The 21,644-nt window shown below is 47.7% G+C and overlaps 1 protein-coding gene across 1 annotated transcript in view; it reads left to right on the top strand.

The window, feature by feature from the left end:
- zfpm2b (zinc finger protein, FOG family member 2b) overlaps positions 1-20,721 on the top strand; it is an 88,355-nt gene extending 67,634 nt beyond the window's left edge. Inside the window, exons 6-8 of the mRNA XM_077196631.1 lie at positions 15,863-16,069; positions 16,690-16,914; positions 17,274-20,721. Coding sequence (XP_077052746.1) covers positions 15,863-16,069; positions 16,690-16,914; positions 17,274-19,600 — 2,759 coding nt within the window. The 3' untranslated portion in view covers positions 19,601-20,721. The remainder of the gene's footprint in view (positions 1-15,862; positions 16,070-16,689; positions 16,915-17,273) is intronic.
- The last annotated feature ends 923 nt before the right edge of the window (positions 20,722-21,644 follow it).

Here is a 21,644-nt window from a genome sequence, read left to right on the forward strand (position 1 = left end):
ATCTGGAGTTTGGTATCTTGGGGCGGGCCGCGCTGGTTCTCAGCTCGCCGCCCCAGTGCCTTTCTTTCCCGAAATGCATGGAGAGCTTATCAGGTGGTGAACAGCATCTTTCTCTGCCAGAAACTGCCTGAATAGCTTTTCCCCCTCAGTACCCTTGATGGAGGAACGGTGAAGGGTTGCGAGGTGTCCCTCCATTGGAGCGGTCTGTCGACACAGGTGCACCTGTGTCCGGCGGCCGCTGCCTTTTGGGGGGATCCTTGTCTCCCCCCTAGGGCCTGTGAGGTTTTGTCCGTTCCGACGGGCAGGGCTTACAAAGCCTGTGGACAAGCCGCTTCCTCTTGCATGCCATGGCGTTGCTGCAGGCTTGGGCACCCATGGCGTGCACGAGGGTAATCCAGACCGTGCGCTCATAGGTGAGCACCGCACTGCATCCGACCTCACCCTCCGGGGTGCGGGTGTCGTAGCGTGCGTGATCGGTCTGGCGATGTCCACCTTCGTGGTCCAGTAGCGCCTTCGTTGGCTCAGCCTGGTTGGTATGGCGGATGCGGACAAGGTTCGGTTCCTGGTCTCCCCAATTTCCCAGGTTGGGCTGGTCGGCGACGCGGTGGAGAACTGCATCCAACAGTTCTCTGCCGCTCAAGCGCAGACGGAGGTCATCCGGCACATCCTGCCCCGGTGGCCAGCTGCTGCCTCCACCCGCCGCCGGTGGCTGCTCCTCCGCCTGCTCGTCGCCGTGGGCGTTCCCCGGCTGCCGCTCCTGCTGGCCCGCCGCAGCAGCCTCGACCCAGGCCTTAGCATGGAGCCGGCCGCAGTAGAGACGCCCAGTCCGCTCCAGGCGCTGCCAAGCCAGGTGGCAAGCGACAGCGAAAGCATTCCGGAGCGGGCCGCCCAGGAATGGAGGAGATGCTCTTGGAGTGGCACGATCACTCCCTCCCCCCGGGTGAGGGCCGGGTGGAGCCTTTTGTTTGTGTGTGTGTCTGTTCCGCCGCTGGCTCCCTAAAAAAAAAAAAAAAAAAAAGCGGAGCAAGCGGTACCCACACTTCAAAGAGAGAGCAATTTCATCTGTTCCTGGGTCCCAAGAGGGCCAGTCTGGCGGGTGTGACCCTGTATAGCCTTACACCCCTCAGCTCCCCCTTGGTCGCCAGCAGGCAGCTTGGTGCGTTCGAGGACCCGGTCATCCGCCTTCTCACGCGCCCCCTGCCGCTTGTGGAGACAGGTAAGTGTTGCACAGCACACTAACACCACTCTCTCTACTTTGCTGCCCCACCTCAGGCTCGGCTACCCCGCTCAAGTCAGTGATAGTCATCACATTAGGTGTTGAGCAGACGTGCTCCTGAAAATTCAGTGATATTCATCACAGTGAGTGTTGAGCAGTGCTCCTGACTTGTGCGTGCTTATCTTATCCTGCTGGCGAAGGATTTGATATAGCCGCTCCTCCAGCCGGTACGAAGGCCAGTTGTAAACTCGTTCTTCGTGCTACTAGGTGGTGGGTCGTGACCATCTTGGCCCAAGATTGGTCTGCAGCTTTGACCTGCTTCAGATCTCTACCTCCCGCACCGCAGGCCATCCTGTGTGTTGCGTCTAAGGGTGGAGTATCAGTACAGTGTCCTTCCCCTCGAGTGCTCCAGAGCCCGTTGGGTCTTCAGGTCAACTGGAAGAGAGTAATCTCGCCCACGGGCTGAGTATCTCTTTTTTAGTTTTGGAGAGGTACTCGGTCCAACATGTCTCTCCAATGAGAATGTGTTCAGCTGGTGTTGAAGTGAGAAAGGGTCCCACTGAAAGAATTTTCAGAGGCTCCTGGGGTATATGGTAGTCGCAGCCTTTGGCTTCCTCCATATGTGACCGCTTCAGCGCTAGCTTCACGATCGAGTCCCGAGGTGACCGTGGCAGAGCAGCTCACCCTGTGTGACTATAGTTCATCCCGGTCTGCTGCCAAACCCTCTTCAACAGAGGGGCCATGTACAAAGGGCGTGTTTTAACGGGGGCCTGGGCGACCCCCGACTACATGGGCATTCGTGCCTCGAATTGTTAGATATTGCGACCGTTGCGCAAGCTTCCCCTGCATGTCACAAACTCACCCGTCACCTCCTCCTTGGAGTCAGACGCTTCTGAGGGCGCCTTGTTCCACTCCTCCCGCTTACTCAATCGTGCCGCCATCGAGCCTCACGACAGTTATAGCCAGGGCAAGTGGAGACTCCATCCCCTGGGTCCGGCTGGGTCATGACCATTCCGGGGCCGCTCAGTTGCCCCCCCGGTTTTATTTTTCCGCCAGTGTTTGGGTAAACCGAGCGGACTACCCTTGGACAAACACTGGGTCTCAGCTGCCCCAGGGGCCCGCAGAAATGCGTTTAACCCCAGTGAGCCTTCTAAAAGTGACTGCGACTCATGGTCGCCTTGCGCCTGCTCAAGTCAGTGAAATCATCACTCTTCATGTTGAGCAGAATTGCTCCTGAAACTCAGTGAAGTTCATCGCACTCAGGTGTTGAGCAGCAATGCTCTTGTAGCTCTGTGAGTTCATCACAGGTAGCTCAGTGAATTCGTCACACGCAGTGCTGAGCAGAAATGCTCCTGGTGCTCAGTGAAGTTCTTCGCACTCAAGTGTTGAGCAGAAATGCTCCTGCAGCTCAGTGAGTTTATCACACTCAGGTGTTGAGCAGTAATGCTCCTGAAGCTCAGTGAACTTGTCACACTCAAGTGCTGAGCAGAAATGCTCCTGTCGCTCAGTGAAGTTCTTCGCACTCAAGTGTTGAGCAGAAATGCTCCTGAAGCTCGGTGAGTTTATCACACTCAGGTGTTGAGCAGGAATGCTCCTGAAGCTCAGTGAACTTGTCACACCCAAGTGCTGAGCAGAAAATGCTCCTGAAGCCCAGTGATCTTCACATGTTGTGTGGAGCAATGCTCCTGTCTTTTGCGCCCGTCGCTTGCACCTACGTGCCAAGTCAGGAGAGGAACAGGTCTTCATAGTTGCCCCTCATTGGCCCAACTAGACCTGGTTCCCATCAACAGCAAGACTTCCTGACTTCCCCTGAAAACTCTTCAGGGACGGGGCACGATGGCACACGCGTTCTTCCCCCGCGGATTCCGGGCGGTCTTACATCTGAACGCGGAGGTTCAGGTGGCTATCACAAGAACATGTGATAGTTACCATCACTTCTGCGAGCACCCCCTAGAATTGGGTAGCGTGCTTACGCCTTTAGAAGTGGAACCTAGTCGTTGAGTGCGTCTTCTCTCCAGAGGAGATCCTGAAAGCTTTCGATCACTTCAGTGCTCTCTTTCCTGCAAAATGGGTTGCAGTAGGCTGTTTTCCTTCACCCTCAAAATGATGTTGCCTCGGTGTTTAAACAACGCTCATCATGTTGCAGAAGTATGCAGAAGCACGTTCTGATCGTCAGGTTCCTGTTCCTCTTGGGCCTTGTCCCTGGTGCGACTGCACTGCAGAGACCGCCCCTGAGCCACTGCAGGCAGTGAGTTAAAAATTCTGTTATATCAGTTCTCCTGCTCGCGTGGTCTCTACTAGAGGGTAGGGACTTGCTCGCTTTCGGTCAACGTATTGTGCCTGGAGTCTGGGCCGGCTAACTCTCACAAGTTGAGACCCCGGCTCGGATTGTGCCCAAGGTTCCTACCTCTCCCGTAATAGGAGCAGGTGGTGAGCCTGCAAGCGCTGCCCTGGAGGAGGCAGATCCAGCCCTGGCGTCTCTGTCCGTTCGCTTGGACGTGTACAGAATGCAAGTCATAGACCTCAGACCAGCTCTTCAAATATCTGTTGGAATTCAGCAGAGAGGGAAGGCTGTTTCCATGCAAAGTTGCACTTAGTGCTTGCCTTCATTTCGGCAAAGATCCGAGATGCAACATGTCCACTTAGGTGTTGAGCTCCTCTATGATGAGTGTAAAGTGCTCCGCCTGGGCGTTGACGATATGCTTTGCTAAAACAGATTCTAGAGTTGGGGGCTGGACGACACTTAGTTGAACCGCTGCCTCACGTGGGCTCCCTTCCCATGAAGCCAGTTTCACCGTGAGCCCGGTTCAAGTGTCGGCTTGCTGCGCCATTCCCCTCCTATGGACTGGATACGTGCGCCTTTCTACTCCAGTTGAGTTCCCTTAAAATTGAACCCTGTTGAGTTCCTCCACACCCCTCCGACGTCGGACGTGCGGAACGTCTGGTGTTAGGCCTACCACTCGTAAGCAGTGTGGAACCTGTGTTAGGCTGGGTCCATATGTTGCGGTCCCTTCGGTGACCCCATATGTGTATTCTTCCACGATACGGCTCCCGGCGGTGAGCCCGTGTCTTCCCTCGGCAGAGTCTCTCTGCCGTCACTGTCCGGTGTGTCTCCCCCCGTCTTAGGCTGGAGCCACCCCAGTGACATTCCATATGTTAGACTGCCCGGTTTCCGCCCAGTTCATATGTGTATTCTCCACATTACCTCCCTCTGGGTTGGATGTGGCTTCCGCAGCGTCCCTTCCTTCCAACGTACGGGGAACGCTTTCCCAGTGGTCCTGTAGGAACAGCAGTGACTTCCCTGGCCTAAGCCCTGTCCTTCCCCGCCTTAACTTTGCGGGGGCATCAGGAGGCTTTGGTTTAGGCACTGGAAGGTGGCAGCGTTAGTGGCGTGTTCAATGGGTGATCCCAATTCAGTCGACCGTCGACTACGTCTGACGTTCTCGACTGAAAGGGAACGTCCTGGTTGCGTATGCAACCCACCGTTCCCTGAAGGAGGGAACGGAGGACGTAGTCCCCTTGCCACTACCGCTGGACCACCGCTGACCCCGGGTTACTCTCGGCTCCTCAGCGAAAAGCAACTAGTGCGTGCATCCACTTCCGTATTTATACCCGCGCCGCGAGGGCGGAGTGTGTGATGCGAATCACGCACGCCAATTACATTGGCTCGTTCAATAGTACTCGAAGAAGACAGGCTCTCTAGCGAGATCCCAATTCAGTCGACCGTCGACTACGTCCTCCGTTCCCTCCTTCAGGGAACGGTGGGTTGCATACGCAACCAGGACGTTTCTATTATTCTATTTTCCACAATGTCAAAGCAATGCAGCTTAACCCAAAATACAAGCTCAGGAACTTCTATACATACAAACCCTGCTGTTCTGCGCTCTAGCCAGAGAATACTCCCCTTGCAGGAACACTTTTAGTAGTCCAAGAAGAAGCAAATATCTATTTATTAAGTAGCTATAACGAATTTATATGTTAAGTATTATATTTCACCAGATTTTATAGTGGAAAACATATTCAAGCGCGTTTCGAGGGGGATGCCAGGTGTGCAAAAAAACAACAACGAATATTCGAATGTCACATTTTCAAATCGAATACCAACCCACCGAACGAATATTCGAATATTCGTGTCCAACCCGAATAGGAAAGGAAAAAAATCACTCCGGCTTTGAACTACCATTGGTCTGTGGTGTGTGCTGTAATAGGTAGGTGTGTTCTTTGACAAGGAAATCTTTACCGGTTAATTTCTTCAGTTCAGTCGAGACACAAGAAAAAACATGAACACACTGGAAATCTGCTTTATAGTGACACTGACACTGTTTATTTTTTTCTCATATATAATACTGTAAAGCTGCTTGCTTTAAATCTAAAGGGATATATGACGTGATTTGATTTGAATTTATCGTCATCGCTATAATCGGATGCTTTCTTAAAGGGTTAGCTCACCCAAAAATGAAAATCATGTCATTAATGACTCACCCTCATGTCGTTCCAAGCCCGTAAGACCTCCGTTCATCTTCAGAACACAGTTTAAGATATTTTAGATTTAGTCCGAGAGTTTTCTGTTCCTCCATTGAAAATCTATGTACGGTATACTGTCCTTATCCAGAAAGGCAATAAAGACATCATCAGAGTAGTCCACGTGACCTCAGGGGGTTATTTAGAACTTTCTGAAGCATCGAAAATACATTTTGTTCCAAAATAACAAAAACGATGACCTTATTCAGCATTGTATTCTCTTCCGGTTCTGTTGTCAATCAGCCTTTTTGACAACAGAACCGGAAGAGAATACAATGCTGAATAAAGTCGCCGTTTTTGTTATTTTTGGAACAAAATGTATTTTCGATGCTTCAAAAAATTCTAACTAACCCACTGAGGCCACATGGACTACTTTGATGATGTCTTTATTGCCTTTCTGGACAAGGACAGTATACCGTACATAGATTTTCAATGGATGGACAGAAAACTCTCGGACTAAATCTAAAATATCTTAAACTGTGTTCTGAAGATGAACGGAGGTCTTACGGGCTTGGAACGACATGAGGGTGAGTCATTAATGACATAATTTTCATTTTTGGGTGAATTAACCCTTTAACTGCTGTTTTCTCACCGCTGTCATTTTGTTGTGTGTTTATTTTGTTATTGAGAGGAAAACGAACAGCACATATTTACATATTCACCTGAATGCTGCCTGGATATTAGCCACTGTATAACGCATTTAAAATTTATTTTTACCCTTAGCCAGAGAACGGAAAAAAAACATTGCTGTGAGTGTATGCTTAATTGATGGTGAAATCACATCCATATAATTCCCTCTATCAGTAAACAGCTGTGGAGATCAAAGTTTGACCTGTTCAAGGTCATTTAGATGTCATAATGAATCCGTTGGACTGATGGAAAGAAAGCAAAAAAAGGAAGTAAGACAGATGAAGGTCTTGACCTGTCACTCATAAGGAGCTTAGTTCACCCAGCCAGTAAAATCTCACTTTCTCCCAGCATTCGCTTTAGCCGGACCAGTGGGCTAGCTGTCAGGAAGATGATTCATTTCTCAAAGCTCATATTTAGAAATTGGAAAAAGGCAGGATAATTTTTTTGGCAGACCTGTCAAGCTACCACTGCACTTCAATTTGAACCTGAAAGCCGGGGGTGTGGTGTGCTGCGGGAAAATAAACACTGACTGCACTGCCTCATGAATATACAAAAAGAGGCACATAACTTCACACCCTGCTACCCCAGCCAGATGACTGGCCGTGCCTCACAGGAAGCTGCACAATGCCCCTCTGGTGTGTGTTTGATGTAGCGCGTGGGCCACTAGATCAATGAGGGTGCAGGTGTGCGGGGCAGATGGTGGAGAGGTGATACCCGGGGCGCTGAAACTCAGCCGGGCCAGGAACACAGAAGCTCCATGAGGGCGGCCCCCAGGGGAACAGAGCCATATGACTGATGCACTCTGGGATGCAGCGAGGCAGAGATGTGATTTATGGAATAGAGCAGTGAAAGTGAGCTCCCTGTTGTCTCATGCACACTGCTGCTGTGCTTGCAAGATCTCAGTCTCTTATGTGTTTTTTGGGAGACTTTTTGTCTAGTGTATTGAATTTTTTTGTGACTTTCTCATTAAACAATTTCTGTGTGAAATAAAGATGGTTGTGGTCAAGTAATGTAGCTTTTTTCTTCCACGAATCACGGAGTTGAAAGGCGGAGGTAAAGTCATAGTTTATTGTTGTTGTTGTTGTTTAAATCACACTTTGTGCATTAAGCATTAAAAAAATGCTTTTAACCCCGAATTCTAAAGCATTTGGGGTCTCAATGGTAGACCTGTACAGCTTCATTAAATATTCATGTTATTTGTTAAGTAACAGAAACTTTCACACAAATTACCTGTAGAAACCTGTTTTCTTTTCTTTGTTCTTCCCTATTTAAAGGTTCAGGTTCGGTAAGATTGTTTTAAAATGTTGGTGCTCAAGAAACATTTCTTAATATTATAGAAAACAGTTGTACTGCTTTATATTTTCGTGGAAACTTTTTCACGATTCTTTGTTAAAAAATTGAAATAATAGAAAGTTCAAAAGACCAGCATTTATTTGAAACAGAATCTTAGATTTATAATGCTACACGTCTTGTCTTTTTTGTTTTTACTTTTTAGCTCAACACATGTTGAGGCGTTCCTTATACAACAACATATGTAAACTGTCAGGAAATGAGGGGTAAAATAAAAATGACTACTGTTAAAATTGAAACCGCCACTGTTTTTAATGTGTAGGTTTTAAATGACAAAACAGTTTTTAAATCAAATTGATGAAATGAAAAATCTAAACTATTGTTTATTAATTAACAGCACTGAGAAAAAAGAATGGCATTTAAAATCAAACTACCTTCATGAATTATCCTGAAAGACCTCACAAGGTGAGGATGTCGCCACCTTGTGGTAAAGGTTGGGTAGTTCTGCCTTATTCTTCACATTCACACAGATTCCTCAGAAAGCACTCACACCAAATAAATGAAGCCTATCAATAATCTTCAGTCCATACTGCACTTTGAAGCCCATTCTCCAAAAAATGTATTACTATGAAGTTTCCCTTTAGCCTGTAACTTTCTTTTTTTTTTCACTACAAATCACTGCTTTTCAGCTTTCATGAACAAGGAACTGAATCAGAAAGAAACAGATCGTCCTGGTTGCGTATGCAACCCACCGTTCCCTGAAGGAGGGAACGGAGGACGTAGTCGACGCGACTGAAATGGGATCACGCTAGGGAGCCTATCATCTTCGATTACTATTGAACGAGCCAATGGAACGTTCCCTTTCAGTCGATAACGTCTGACGTAGTCGACGCGACTGAAATGGGATCAACCATTGAACACGCCACTAACGCTGCCACCTTCCAGTGCCTAAACCAAAGCCTCCTGATGCCCCCGCAAACTTAAGGCGGGGAAGGACAGGGCTTAGGCCAGGGAAGTCACTGCTGTTCCTACAGGACCACTGGGAAAGCGTTCCCCGTACGTTGGAAGGAAGGGACGCTGCGGAAGCCACATCCAACCCAGAGGGAGGTAATGTGGAGAATACACATATGAACTGGGCGGAAACCGGGCAGTCTAACATATGGAATGTCACTGGGGTGGCTCCAGCCTAAGACGGGAGGAGACACACCGGACAGTGACGGCAGAGAGACTCTGCCGAGGGAAGACACGGGCTCACCGCAGGGAGCCGTATCGTGGAAGAATACACATATGGGGTCACCGAAGGGACCGCAACATATGGACCCAGCCTAACACAGGTTCCACACTGCTTACGAGTGGTAGGCCTAACACCAGACGTTCCGCACGTCCGACGTCGGAGGGGTGTGGAGGAACTCAACAGGGTTCAATTTTAAGGGAACTCAACTGGAGTAAAAAGGCGCACGTATCCAGTCCATAGGAGGGGAATGGCGCAGCAAGCCGACACTTGAACCGGGCTCACGGTGAAACTGGCTTCATGAGAAGGGAGCCCACGGGAAGCAGCGGTTCAACCAGGTGTCGTCCAGCCCCCAACTCTAGAATCTGTTTAGCAAAGTATATCGTCAACGCCCAGGCGGAGCCCTTTACACTCATCATAGAGGAGCTCAACACCTAAGTGGACATGTTGCATCTCGGATCTTTGCCGAAATGAAGGCAAGCACTAAGTGCAACTTTGCATGGAAACAGCCTTCCCTCTCTGCTGAATTCCAACAGATATTTGAAGAGCTGGTCTGAGGTCTATGACTTGCATTCTGTACACGTCCAAGCAAACGGACAGAGAAGCCAGGGCTGGATCTGCCTCCTCCAGGGCAGCGCTTGCAGGCTCACCACCTGCTCCTATTACGGGAGAGGTAGGAACCTTGGGCACAATCCGAGCCGGGGTCTCAGCCTGTGAGAGTTAGCCGGCCCAGACTCCAGGCACAATACGTTGACCGAAAGCGAGCAAGTCCCTACCCTCTAGTAGAGACCACGCGAGCAGGAGAACTGATATAACAGAATTTTTAACTCACTACCTGCAGTGGCTCAGGGGCGGTCTCTGCAGTGCAGTCGCACCAGGGACAAGGCCCAAGAGGATAAAGAGGGACACAAGGATTTACAAGACCTTGCTCCTCAGGAACCTGACGACCAGAACGTGCTTCTGCATACTTCTGCAACACGATGAGCGTCGTTTAAACACCGAGGCAACATCATTTTGAGGGTGATTTAGGAAAACAGCCTACTGCAACCCAATTTGCAGGAAAGAGAGCACTGAAGTGATCGAAAGCTTTCAGGATCTCCTCAGGAGAGAAGACGCACTCAACGACTAGGTTCCACTTCTAAAGGCGTAAGCACGCTACCCAATTCTAGGGGGTGCTCGCAGAAGTGATGGTAACTATCACATGTCTTGTGATAGCCACCTGAACCTCCGCGTTCAGATGTAAGACCGCCCGGAATCTCCGGGGGAAGAACGCGTGTGCCATCGTGCCCCGTCCCCGAAAGAGTTTCCAGGGGAAGTCAGGAAGGCTGTTGAAGGGAACCAGGTCTAGTTGGGCCAATAAGGGGCAACTATGAAGACCTGTTCCTCTCCTGACATGGCACGTAGGTGCAAGTGACGGGCGCAAAAGACAGGAGCATTGCTCAACACAACATGTGAAGATCACTGGGCTTCAGGAGCATTTTCTGCTCAGCACTTGGGTGTGACAAGTTCACTGAGCTTCAGGAGCATTCCTGCTCAACACCTGAGTGTGATAAACTCACCGAGCTTCAGGAGCATTTCTGCTCAACACTTGAGCACGAAGAACCTCACTGAGCGACAGGAGCATTTCTGCTCAGCACTTGAGTGTGACAAGTTCACTGAACTTCAGGAGCATTCCCTCACTGAGCTTCAGGAGCATTTCTGCTCAACACTTGAGTGCGAAGAATTTCACTGAACGACAGGAGCATTTCTGCTCAGCACTTGAGTGTGACAAGTTCACTGAGCTTCAGGAGCATTACTGCTCAACACCTGAGTGTGATAAACTCACTGAGCTTCAGGAGCATTACTGCTCAACACTTGAGTGCGAGGAACTTCACTGAGCACCAGGAGCATTTCTGCTCAGCACTGCGTGTGATGAATTCACTGCGCTACCTGTGATGGACTCACTGAGCTACAGGAGCATTGCTGCTCAACACCTGAGTGCGATGAACTTCACTGAGTTTCAGGAGCAACTCTGCTCAACATGAAGTGTGATGATCTCACTGACCTGAGCAGCGCAAGGCGACCCTGAGTCGCCGTCACTTCTTAGAAGGCTCACTGGGGTTAAACGTATTCTGCGGGCCCCTGGGACAGCTGGGACCCCGTGTTTGTCCAAGGGTAGTCCGCTCGGTTTACTCAAACACTAGCGGAAAAATAAAACCGGGGGGGCCATTGAGCGGCCCCGGAATGGTCAAGACCCAGCGGACCCAGGGGATGGAGTCTCCACTTGCCCTGGCTATAACTGTCGTGAGGCTCAATGGCGGCACGATTGAGTAAGCGGGAGGGGTGGAACAAGACGCCCTCAGAAGCGTCTGACTCCAAGGAGGAGGTGACGGGAGAGTTTGTGACACCCGCAATGTCTAACAACTCGAGGCACGAATGCCCGTGTAGTCGGGGGTCGCCCAGGCCCCCGTTAAAACACGCCCTTTGTACATGGCCCCTCTGCTGAGGAGGGTTTGGCAGCAGACCGGGATGAACTATAGTCACACAGGGTGAGCTGCTCTGCCACAGTCACCTCGGGACTCGATCGTAAAGCTAGCGCTGAAGCGGTCACATACAGAGGAAGCCAACTTAGGCTGTCGCTATCGTATACCCCAGGAGCCTCTGAACTTTTCAGTGGGACCCTTTCTCACTTCAACCCCAGCTGAACACATTCTCCCTGGAGAGACGTGTTGGATCGAGTACCTCTCCAAAACTGAAACAGAGATACTCAGCCCGTGGGCGAGATTACTCTCTTCCAGCTGACCTGAAGACCCAACGGGCTCTGGAGCACTCGAGGGGAAGGACACCACGTGTCCTTCAGGCCAAAGCTGCAGACCAATCTTGGGCCAAGATGGTCACAACCCACCACCTAGTAGCACGAAGAACGAGTTTACAACTGGCCTTCGTACCGGCTGGAGGAGCGGCTATATCAAATCCTTCGCCAGCAGGATAAGATAAGCACGCCCAAGTCAGGAGCACTGCTCAACACTTGGTGTGAAGAATATCACTGAATTTTCAGGAGCACGTCTGCTCAACACCTAATGTGATGTTACTATCACTGACCTGAGCGGGGTCGCCGAGCCTGGGGTGGGGCAGCAAAGTAGAGACAGTGGTGTTAGTGTGCAGTGCCACACTTACCTGTCTCCACCAGCGGCAGGGGACGTGAGAAGGCGGATGACCGGGTCCTCGAACGCCCCAAGCTGCCTGTTGGCGACCAAGGGAAGCTGGGGGATGTAAGGCTATTATACAGGGTCACATCCGCCATACTGGCCCACTTGGGACTCAGGAATAGAAAAATTGCTCTCTTTCTGAATATGTGGGTACCGCTGACCCCGTTTTTATAGGGGCCAGCGGCGGAACAGACACACACATAACAAAAAACTCCAGCCGGCCCTCCAACCAGCCAGAGGGAGTGGATCGGCGACCACTCCACAAGCAACTCCTCCATCCCTGAGAGCCCGTCCAGGTTCAGCGTTTTCTTTTGCGCTGGAACTTACCACCTGGCTTGGCAGCGCCTGGAGCGGGCTGGGCGCCCCTTCCGCGGCCGGCTCCGCGCCGGAACCTGGGTGAAGGCTGCTGCGGTGGTTCGGCGGGAGCTGAGGCGGCTGCAGGCGGACGCCCTCGGCGACGAGCAGGCGGAGGATCTGACCTCGGGGGGCGGGTGAAGGCAGCAGCGTCCCTCCGAGGCAGGATGTGCCGGATGGCCTCCGTCTGCTTCTGAGCTGTAGAGAACTGTTGGGCAAAGTTCTCCACAGCGTCGCCGAATAACCCAACCTGGGAAATGGGAGAGTCCAGGAACCGAACCTTGTCCGCATCTCTCATATCGGCCAGGTTGAGCCAGAGATGGCGCTCCTGGACCACTAGTGTGGACATCGCCGAACCCACCGCGCGAGCTGCAACCTTCGCCGCCCGGAGGGCGAGGTCAGTTGCAGTGCGGAGCTCACCCATGAGCTCAGGGTCCGAACTACCCTCGTGCATGTTCATGAGTGCCTGGGCCTGGTGGACCTGGAGCAACGCCATGGCATGCAAGGAGGAAGCGGCTTGCCCACAAGCTTTGTAAGCCTTGCCCGTAAGAGCGGACGAGAACTTACAGGCTTTAGAGGGGTGACGAGGATCACCTCTCCAGGAAGCGGCCGCCGTTGGGCATAACTGCATCGCAACGGCCCGCTCCACCGGAGGGATAGCCTCGTAACCCTTCACCGCTCCCCCATCAAGGGTAGTGAGAGGGGAGGAGCTACTCAGGCGGTTTCTGGCAGAGAAAGGTGCCATCCATGCCCTCGTAAGCTCCTCATGCACTTCAGGAAAGAAAGGAACCGGGGCGGCGGACTGAGAACCAGTACGGCCCGCCCCGATATACCAATCATCCAACCGAGACGGCTCGGGACACGGTGGAGGGTTCCACACGAGCCCTACCGCCTCGGCGGCCTTTTTCAGCATAGCTGACATCTCTGGATCTGGCTCGGGCAACACTGGTCTCCCGGAGGGAGGCAGTGCAGCCGAGTCATCATCTCCAGAGTTCAGCTCCCCCTCCGATGCTGCGATTGACAACGTATCCCCTGGAGGGGCCCCAAATGACACGGCTGGCCCGTCCATTACAGAGGGACCAGCGGGATCAATGGGGAGCTCCACCGGTTGCGGTGTGAAAGAGGAGTGAGGGACCCACGGGGCGTGGCCGGGCGGATTACCCCTCACTGTGATCCTCAGATCACCCAGCTTGGACGGCACCCCAGTCCTCCTCTGGGAAGGTAACCCAGAGGAAGAACAGGGGCGGGGCCCAGAGGTGGGGACTGCGCCAACGCTTTTAACGAAGGCGAGTCTAGATCTCAACACCGAGATGGACATGTTCCCGCAGTGAGAACATGTCTCATCCACGAAAGCTGCCTCAGCATGCTGTAAGCCCAAACATGCGACACAACTTTCGTGACCGTCAGAAGGGGATAGTGCCAGACCGCACCCAGAAACGCACGGATGGAATGGCATCTTGAAAAAGACGCACTCACACCCGTGTTGCTCTTTTAGGAAATGGGACCGTCACCAGTGCCGGAGCACACAGGGAATGACCGCGGCAAACACTGAATAGTCTTCCAACTAACAGTGAAGCACTCACTTCTCGCCCTCTAACCAACCGTCAACACACAAACAAACAGTAGAAATTTGATGCTGTTAAAACAGCAGTTGAGAGCTGAGAAGCTCGCGATCACCGCTGCACCACGCTGTAGAACACCAACACTGGAGAGGTCTTCCCGCAAGAACACCGACACACTCGCTCGTTGAACACAACAGCACTCTTCAGAGACATCAAAGACGAACGGCTCCGAAGCGAAAGGCAACTAGTGCGTGCATCCACTTCCGTATTTATACCCGCGCCGCGGGGGCGGAGTGTGTGATGCAAATCACGCACGCCAAATTCCATTGGCTCGTTCAATAGTAATCGAAGATGATAGGCTCCCTAGCGTGATCCCATTTCAGTCGCGTCGACTACGTCCGACGTTATCGACTGAAAGGGAACCAAATTTTACATTGAATTAATAGGTTAAAGAGGCAGGGGATGTAGGCTATTTCATTTATACCTCTCATTGTCTTTAGTACAGTGTGTCATGCCAAAATAAATATTGGATTACTCTGTTTCACTGCCAGAACTAAAATAGCAAAAACATTCAAAAATAGGCTGAGCAGTTTAAACAACACTTTTTCCTTTGCTTTATATTTGTTTCATGAAATTGGTTTGCAAATGCTAAAATACATTGTGCAGTATTAAGATTTGTTTACAAAAATGCACCGTGTTAACTATAGTGTCTACAAAATACCAGTAACAACATGTATTTTTCCTACATTAAAACTGGTAACTTGGTTTAACTAGTCATCTCCAAACGTTACAAAAAAAAATTTGAATTACTGAAAATGTACCATTGTTTTAATTGGATAAGATATTAATTATTATTATTAATTTTCTTTACTTTTGTATGATAAATTTTGGTACTCTGTTGGGTCGCCCCTTGATTTTGTATGCCCCTTGATTTTTCATTGTAAAATGTGGGTCCTGAAGCAAAACCAGTTGCGAACAAATGCATTAAACCATTGTTTAATTGAATGGACATTGAAAACACGGCCACAATACCACAAGTGCTATCCAAGCACATGCAATTAGCATTTCTCTTCAGGCACGACCACATCACAGGTAATTTTTTTCTCTTTCGACATGTTGTCAGAGAGTGCTTACACATCTTTGAAAGGTAGCATTGAGTGTACTTCATTCTCATTGTCCAACTCCTCAATTAGTCCACATCCTAATTCTAGCATTTAGTGTTGGCATATCATGTCTCTTCTTGTTATCTTGCGTTCCAGACTTTTGTAAATAGTCATATTTAAAACTTTAATCCCCTCAATGGAAGATGACGCGCAGACAGAAAGTCCGTCATTTAGACAGATAAATGTTATCTCAGTCATAAAGCACTCCTCTCCTTTTTAACTAGCTAATGAGTTTGTTCTGCGGACTCCAGTCGAATGTTTCATCCGCAGCCCTTCAATTTGATAATGCTGTACTTTTATCCCAGATGTCCATTCTCTTTAGCTGCAGGGAAAATGTGCAGCGTCTTCGGCAATATACTTGTCCCTCACTTGTTTGTTGTGGCTTCAAAGCAATGCACGCATTTGTGTGTAGGACAGAATGCTGTATGTGCGATCAAAAAGTATTATATTTGCATTTACCATTATGCTGATTTTATGCATGTAGTATAAAAAACAGATAAAAGGAGAAACTTAATTCTGGTTCTGAAAAAACAAGTTTGTGGGGTCTTGCATTGAATCCACACTGTCAGAAAAATAATAGAAAGCACCATATATGCATGTATGTATGTTACACTAATTCAATCTCAATGAACCTCAGATAGCATAAACAACTGCCTTTAAATGGTTAAAATACTCTATTAAACCCTAATCTTTGCTTTTACTCACAGGAGGACATGTGTGGTGTTCCACAACAAAAAACATAATGGAAGGAGATGAACTTGCAGCCTGTGTGGTGGATTTGCACTCACATCTTCAAACACCAGCCCAAACTCCCTACAGTCAAGGGATGTACCCGGCCCGACAGCTGGACAGCATCCAACTCCTTCCTCAGCAAGCCGCCATGGCATCCATACTGCCCGGTGCTATCATCAACAGTGAGTCCTGCATTATCAGACCTCTGCCACAGTGGATAGACTGATTAATGTGCTTGGTTAAAAATGGAAATCCATGTCAAAGAGTCATCACAGCTCTGATGTGCATGTTTGCCATGGATAAGAGATTTACCAAGGGTTGAGGTTGACCTTCAGTTTGCAGGAATTAGATATTAACCCTCTTCCGTTCTCTAATCACAGTTAACAAGAATTTAAAGAGAATTCTTTGGGGTTGGGTTATGTGGTTCATCTTATTACTGCGCAATTAAAATTACAGTTGCATATTGTATCCTAGTTGCTATGTGCTCTTGAGCCTAATTTTATTACCTTTACTTTTTAATGATCATTTTCTGCTTTAAATTGCAAAAAAGCATTTAAACCTGGACATGAACAAAAAAAATTAAAACAAAGGTATATGATATAAAATATTTAAGATTTATAAACATATTTAAGATTTTACACTATTTCGAAAGTCACTATTTGGCATTAAATTACAAAAATGTGAAATTGAAGCATTTATCTGTTGGTCTCAAATTTCTTGACCCCACTATATTTAATTTTCATTTTCACAAGCTTTAGAAAATTCAATGTGGATATGCTTGTCTCCATTTCTGTCTTTGTAGAAGATATCTTCCTCTGTAAGGCATGTGGCATCTGGTTTCGGAGTGAAAGAAACCTTCAGGCCCACCTTATGTATTACTGCAGTGGGCGACAAAGGGACCCTGAGATGGTAGCAGAGAAAAACACCAATATCAGCCATCAAATGCTCCGCAATTGCACATACCCACAATGCAATATGAGCTTTGCAGGCTCCCATGCCCTGGAAATGCACTTATCCACCCATAACTGTGAGTAAACTAGTAAGACATTCTATTTCAAATAACCATTTGTACAGCAACAAATAAAAAAGAGAAATGTTGTAGCTATTCAAGAGCCAATGTAAAAAAAAAAAAAAAAAGATTCCTTGTTGAAAAAAAAATGTTTTGTTTGGCCTTTTCCCTCTCATTTTATTTATAGTTTAGTATAGAGAGGACAGGAAATTATGGTTATAGTGGATGAGGAAATGTTCCAAACTGGATTCAAACTGATGTTATTATCAAGCATGTGTAGGAGCCTGTGCACAAACTACCTTGGATAGACTAAACTGTCTATGGTAGTGTTGGTCATTAATACCATTCCTGTTTTTTGTTTGTTTTTGTTTTTCAAGCTCTCAAGTCAGATGAGATGTCAACTGAAAGCAACTTGAAATGCACAATTTGTGACTACAACGCGGAAACTCTAATGGTACTCCAGCACCACATCCTCTCCCATCTGTCCCAAACCGGCCTGAGATGTGATCACTGCCACTTCACTTTCCAAACTCCCAGAGAACTGGCCAAACACCAGGAGCTACATGGACATAGCTGTGCTGTCAACAAACTCATCAAAGAAGACAAAGTTGATAACTCTCCTAGCAGCATTTCAGGCAGCCCTCAACAAATAAGAGCTAACGCAAACATAAAAGAACTTCAGGAAAGAACAGTACAGCGTGATTTAAGTCAAATTTCAGAGCTGGAAAGCACAGAAAGTAGCCAGACATCCACTAAGGGTGAGGGCAACTCAGGAAACAAGGCTAGTGTTTCATACTCCAGAGTAAAGTCAGAACCTTCTAGTCCCCGTTTAGCCTCCTCACCCATTCAGCACCACCTGCCTCCTGCCTTTCCCATACCCCCTTTCATACCACATGTCCCATTCTCACAGGATATGACGGTGGGCCCGCAGGCATCTGAGATACTGGCCAAAATGTCTGAGTTGGTCCATCGCAGGTTACGTCATGGGGGAAACTCTTACCCTCCAATAATGTACAGCACACTTGTGCCAAAAGGAGCAACATGCTTTGAATGCAATATCACCTTCAACAACCTTGATAATTATTTGGTGCACAAGAAGCACTACTGCAACACTCGCTGGGAAAGCACACACAAGCCACATGACTTCCCTGGACTACTGGATAAACCAGCAGGCACTGTAAGCCCTAAAATTGGAGCCAGTTTGGCTGTTATGCTAAATGCCAGCCATCCCTCTGAAGTGAAAGGGCATGAGTCTAACCCTTGCAATCCCATTGCAGGTGGAAAAGTGACAGATGAGCTGTCGGTGCAAGTAAAAAAAGCGTCAACTCCATCTGGTGCACAGGAAAGACCAAACGGTACACAGCTGGATATACAAAGCCAGAAATTGCCACCAACTGAAACTGACCCCAACCACACAACATGTGAGGCCTGCAAAATCACCTTTAGTCGACATGAGACCTACATGGTGCACAAGCAGTATTATTGTGCAACTCGCCATGATCCTCAAGTGAAACGTGCCAACAATAAAGGAGCAGCCAATCAGAAGTCAGTACGTCCACGTAAAAGAAGAAAGGCATATGAGCTGGCCACTCCCGAACAGGAACAAATGCCATCTATGAGTTTAGCATCATTTCTTGGAATGCCCACTATTGGAGGTCCATACTTATCAAAGGAAACATTGGATAGCTTTAGGGACCATCAGAGATACAACATGATCCAGGGGTTATTACCCAGATATCCAGAGGCTTCATTGACAGTTACAAAATCAGCACTTGTGTCCAAATGTAATACAATCTCTAAGGAAGAAGGTGATGCACCAATAGATCTCAGTAAAAAATGCATGCCACAGTTTGGCAACACTTCGGTGTCCCCTAAACGACTAATGGATTATCATGAGTGTGTCGTGTGCAAGATAAGCTTTAACAAAGTTGAGGACTATCTTAAGCACAAACAGAACTTCTGCCCTGGTACTATTTCGCAAAATGCTTCCACTGAGAACAAAAGCATCGAAAAAGAAGGTCCTAGAAATAACAATAATCTCTTAGAGAACACCCTCTTTGAGCTCCCAGCTCTGAATGGAAAGATTGAACATCCAAATGATGCGACAACTTCTGACATACAATCTTCCAGCGAGGAACAACTAATGTCAATAAAAAATGACCCGAGGGGCATGTTTCAACCCACTGGAGGTTACCCAAGTCCTGCAAAGAAAATGAGACCTGATGAGCAAATTTGGCCTTACTATGAAATCAAACCCACTGATTATGCTACAGGGATGCTGGTCTCACAAAGCGATCGAAGGCAGAGTCCAAACGAGGGCAGTGAAGGAGAGAAAGACCAGCCGATGCCTGATGGTAGCCATCTTAGCACAGATGACCCTGAGAGCCAGAACAAGTCCTCATCCTTAAAGGATGGTCTTGAATTTGAGGACAAGATGGAAGATGCTGGAACTAAGCAACATGGTTCTGCTACACCAGACAGCCATGACAGTCCCATCAACTATAAGGAAAGCACAATGCTGACGCCATCTCCAAAGACTGAGGAAGAGAGGAAAAGCTTCAAGAGAATGTTAAACGTCTCCACTGCCAGCACAAGTAATTTAAAGTACTGCCGCCCATGTGACATCCAGTTTAACAACCTCTCAAACTTTATAACACACAAGAAGTTTTACTGCTCGTCACACACAGCGGAGCACGTTAAATAGTGGGCCTGCCCCCTGTCTTAAATCTAGTTCACATTAGTAGAAAAGGTAGTGCTGTTAACCAGCGTTGCCTGTTAAATTCACATGGGCCCCAACCCCCAGGCACAGGGCCCAGGACAACATTCCCAGTTGTAGCCACTTGACAATGGCCCTGCTATTTTAAATCTGACACCATTTGCTTGCAGTGGACACTTGCTTGGCTATTATTTGTGACGACTAAAAGTGACAATATGCTCCCTCCTCTTTAAAGTGGAGTCAAGCCTTGAACCAGTCATATTAGATTTTTCACATGCACTGTTTTTTCCCCATTGTGGTCAAAAACATAAGACATTTTTACAATTTCATGCTAGTGTACATGGCAGCAGGAGGACAATCAAATCAGGAGATTTATCCTACAGTCAATTATTAGAAACGTTTAAAATATTTGTTGGGAATATTCTGTGTTGATAGTTTTCGTGTGTGTGTTTTTTTATGTATTTATTTATTTAATAATAGTTGCAGATCTAAAAAATACAGATCTGAAATGAAAAACAAGTTTATGAAAGTTTTAGAATTACAGATGGCCACGTGAATTGTAGAAATTGATTAAAAAGAAAATATACAGATGGTGGAGCAATCTCTGACTGACTGTGTCAACATATCCTAAAATACTTGCAATCAAGTTTTCTGAATTAATAATAGTCAATACATATTGAGTCTAGTTTGTCCTTGATGTTTCTTTATGCTTCAATATGTTTTTCTTGTCAATGCAGAACTCTTCTTAAAAAGGTGACCTGTATGTGTGTTTGATTCCTTTTTTTGTTTTTTTTTTTAATATGTGGCTTCTATTGCAATACTTTTTAAAAGATTAAACGTTATTTGAAGCAGAATTAAGCGAAACTTTTTATACTTGGACCCCAGAAATTGTCTGTGTGAAGTGTTTAATGAAGTCTACCTGGAGAAGGGTTTACACTTGGCATGGATGACTCATTGTAATCTTTCCTACAGAAAAAAACAAAAGAATCACATGAAAAAAAAAGTTGTAAAAAAATGTGTTGCTATGCATGTACCTGTATGGAATGAAATTCCAGAAATGTGGGAAATGTTATTTTATGTGGCATACAAATTAAAAATGTATCTCAGGACAGGAGTGTCGTTGAATTATTATTACATTTACATTTATTCATTTAGCTGACGCTTTTATCCAAAGCGACTTTTGCTATATATGTCAGATTACAATTGCTATATATGTCAGAGGTCGCACGCCTCTGGAGCAGCTAGGGGTTAAGTGTCTTGCTCAGGGACACATTGGTGTCTCACAGTGGATTCGAACCAGGGTCTCTCACACCAAAGGCTTATCCATTGCGCCATCACCACCCCTATATTATTATTATTATTATGTTTTTTATTTTACCCCTATTATTATTATGTTTTTCCTTTTTATTATTAATGCACAAGTTTATTTCAGGACATATTGAATACCCATAGAATGCTTCCTGAGTAGGGAACGGAGAAGTTCCGTTGTGACGATGAATGGGGTTTCGCTTAAAAAGCCTATCAACTACGAGTATTACAAAACGAGCTAATGGCAAAGAAATGCTATGGGTCTGCGGAATTTGCATGGCGTAACTCCGCCCCACCTCGTGGGTATAAAAGGAGGATGCCGGCAACATAGAGATATGTTTCTTCGCTGAGGAGCCGAGACTGAACTCAGGCGTTACCAGCAGTACAGCGGAAGTGGCAGGAAGACGGAACGAGGGTTACATACGTAACCGAAACGTTCCCTTTCGTAGTCACTACGAGTTCTGTCGTGACGACGAATGGGGTCCAGTCTAATCAAGCCACCTTCTGGGCTGTCTTCCAGAGCCCTGCGTAAGTCTGAGCTCCTTGTTGTGAGACTATCACGGACGAAGGAGTCCTACTTAACACAGGAATACCAAGGTACACTGGGAAGCATATCTCAGTGGAAATAATCAGTCAGTGCCAACCCGAAGTGGGAGGGGGACTTAAGAATTCACATATGACCCGGTAGGTGGCTGGATACGGAAAACACTGGGGTGTCCAGCCC

The sequence above is a fragment of the Siphateles boraxobius genome, unplaced genomic scaffold (assembly GCF_051911475.1).
Source record: "Siphateles boraxobius isolate OS27281-9 unplaced genomic scaffold, OSU_SipBor_1 35, whole genome shotgun sequence".
Taxonomy (NCBI): Eukaryota; Metazoa; Chordata; class Actinopteri; order Cypriniformes; family Leuciscidae; genus Siphateles; species Siphateles boraxobius.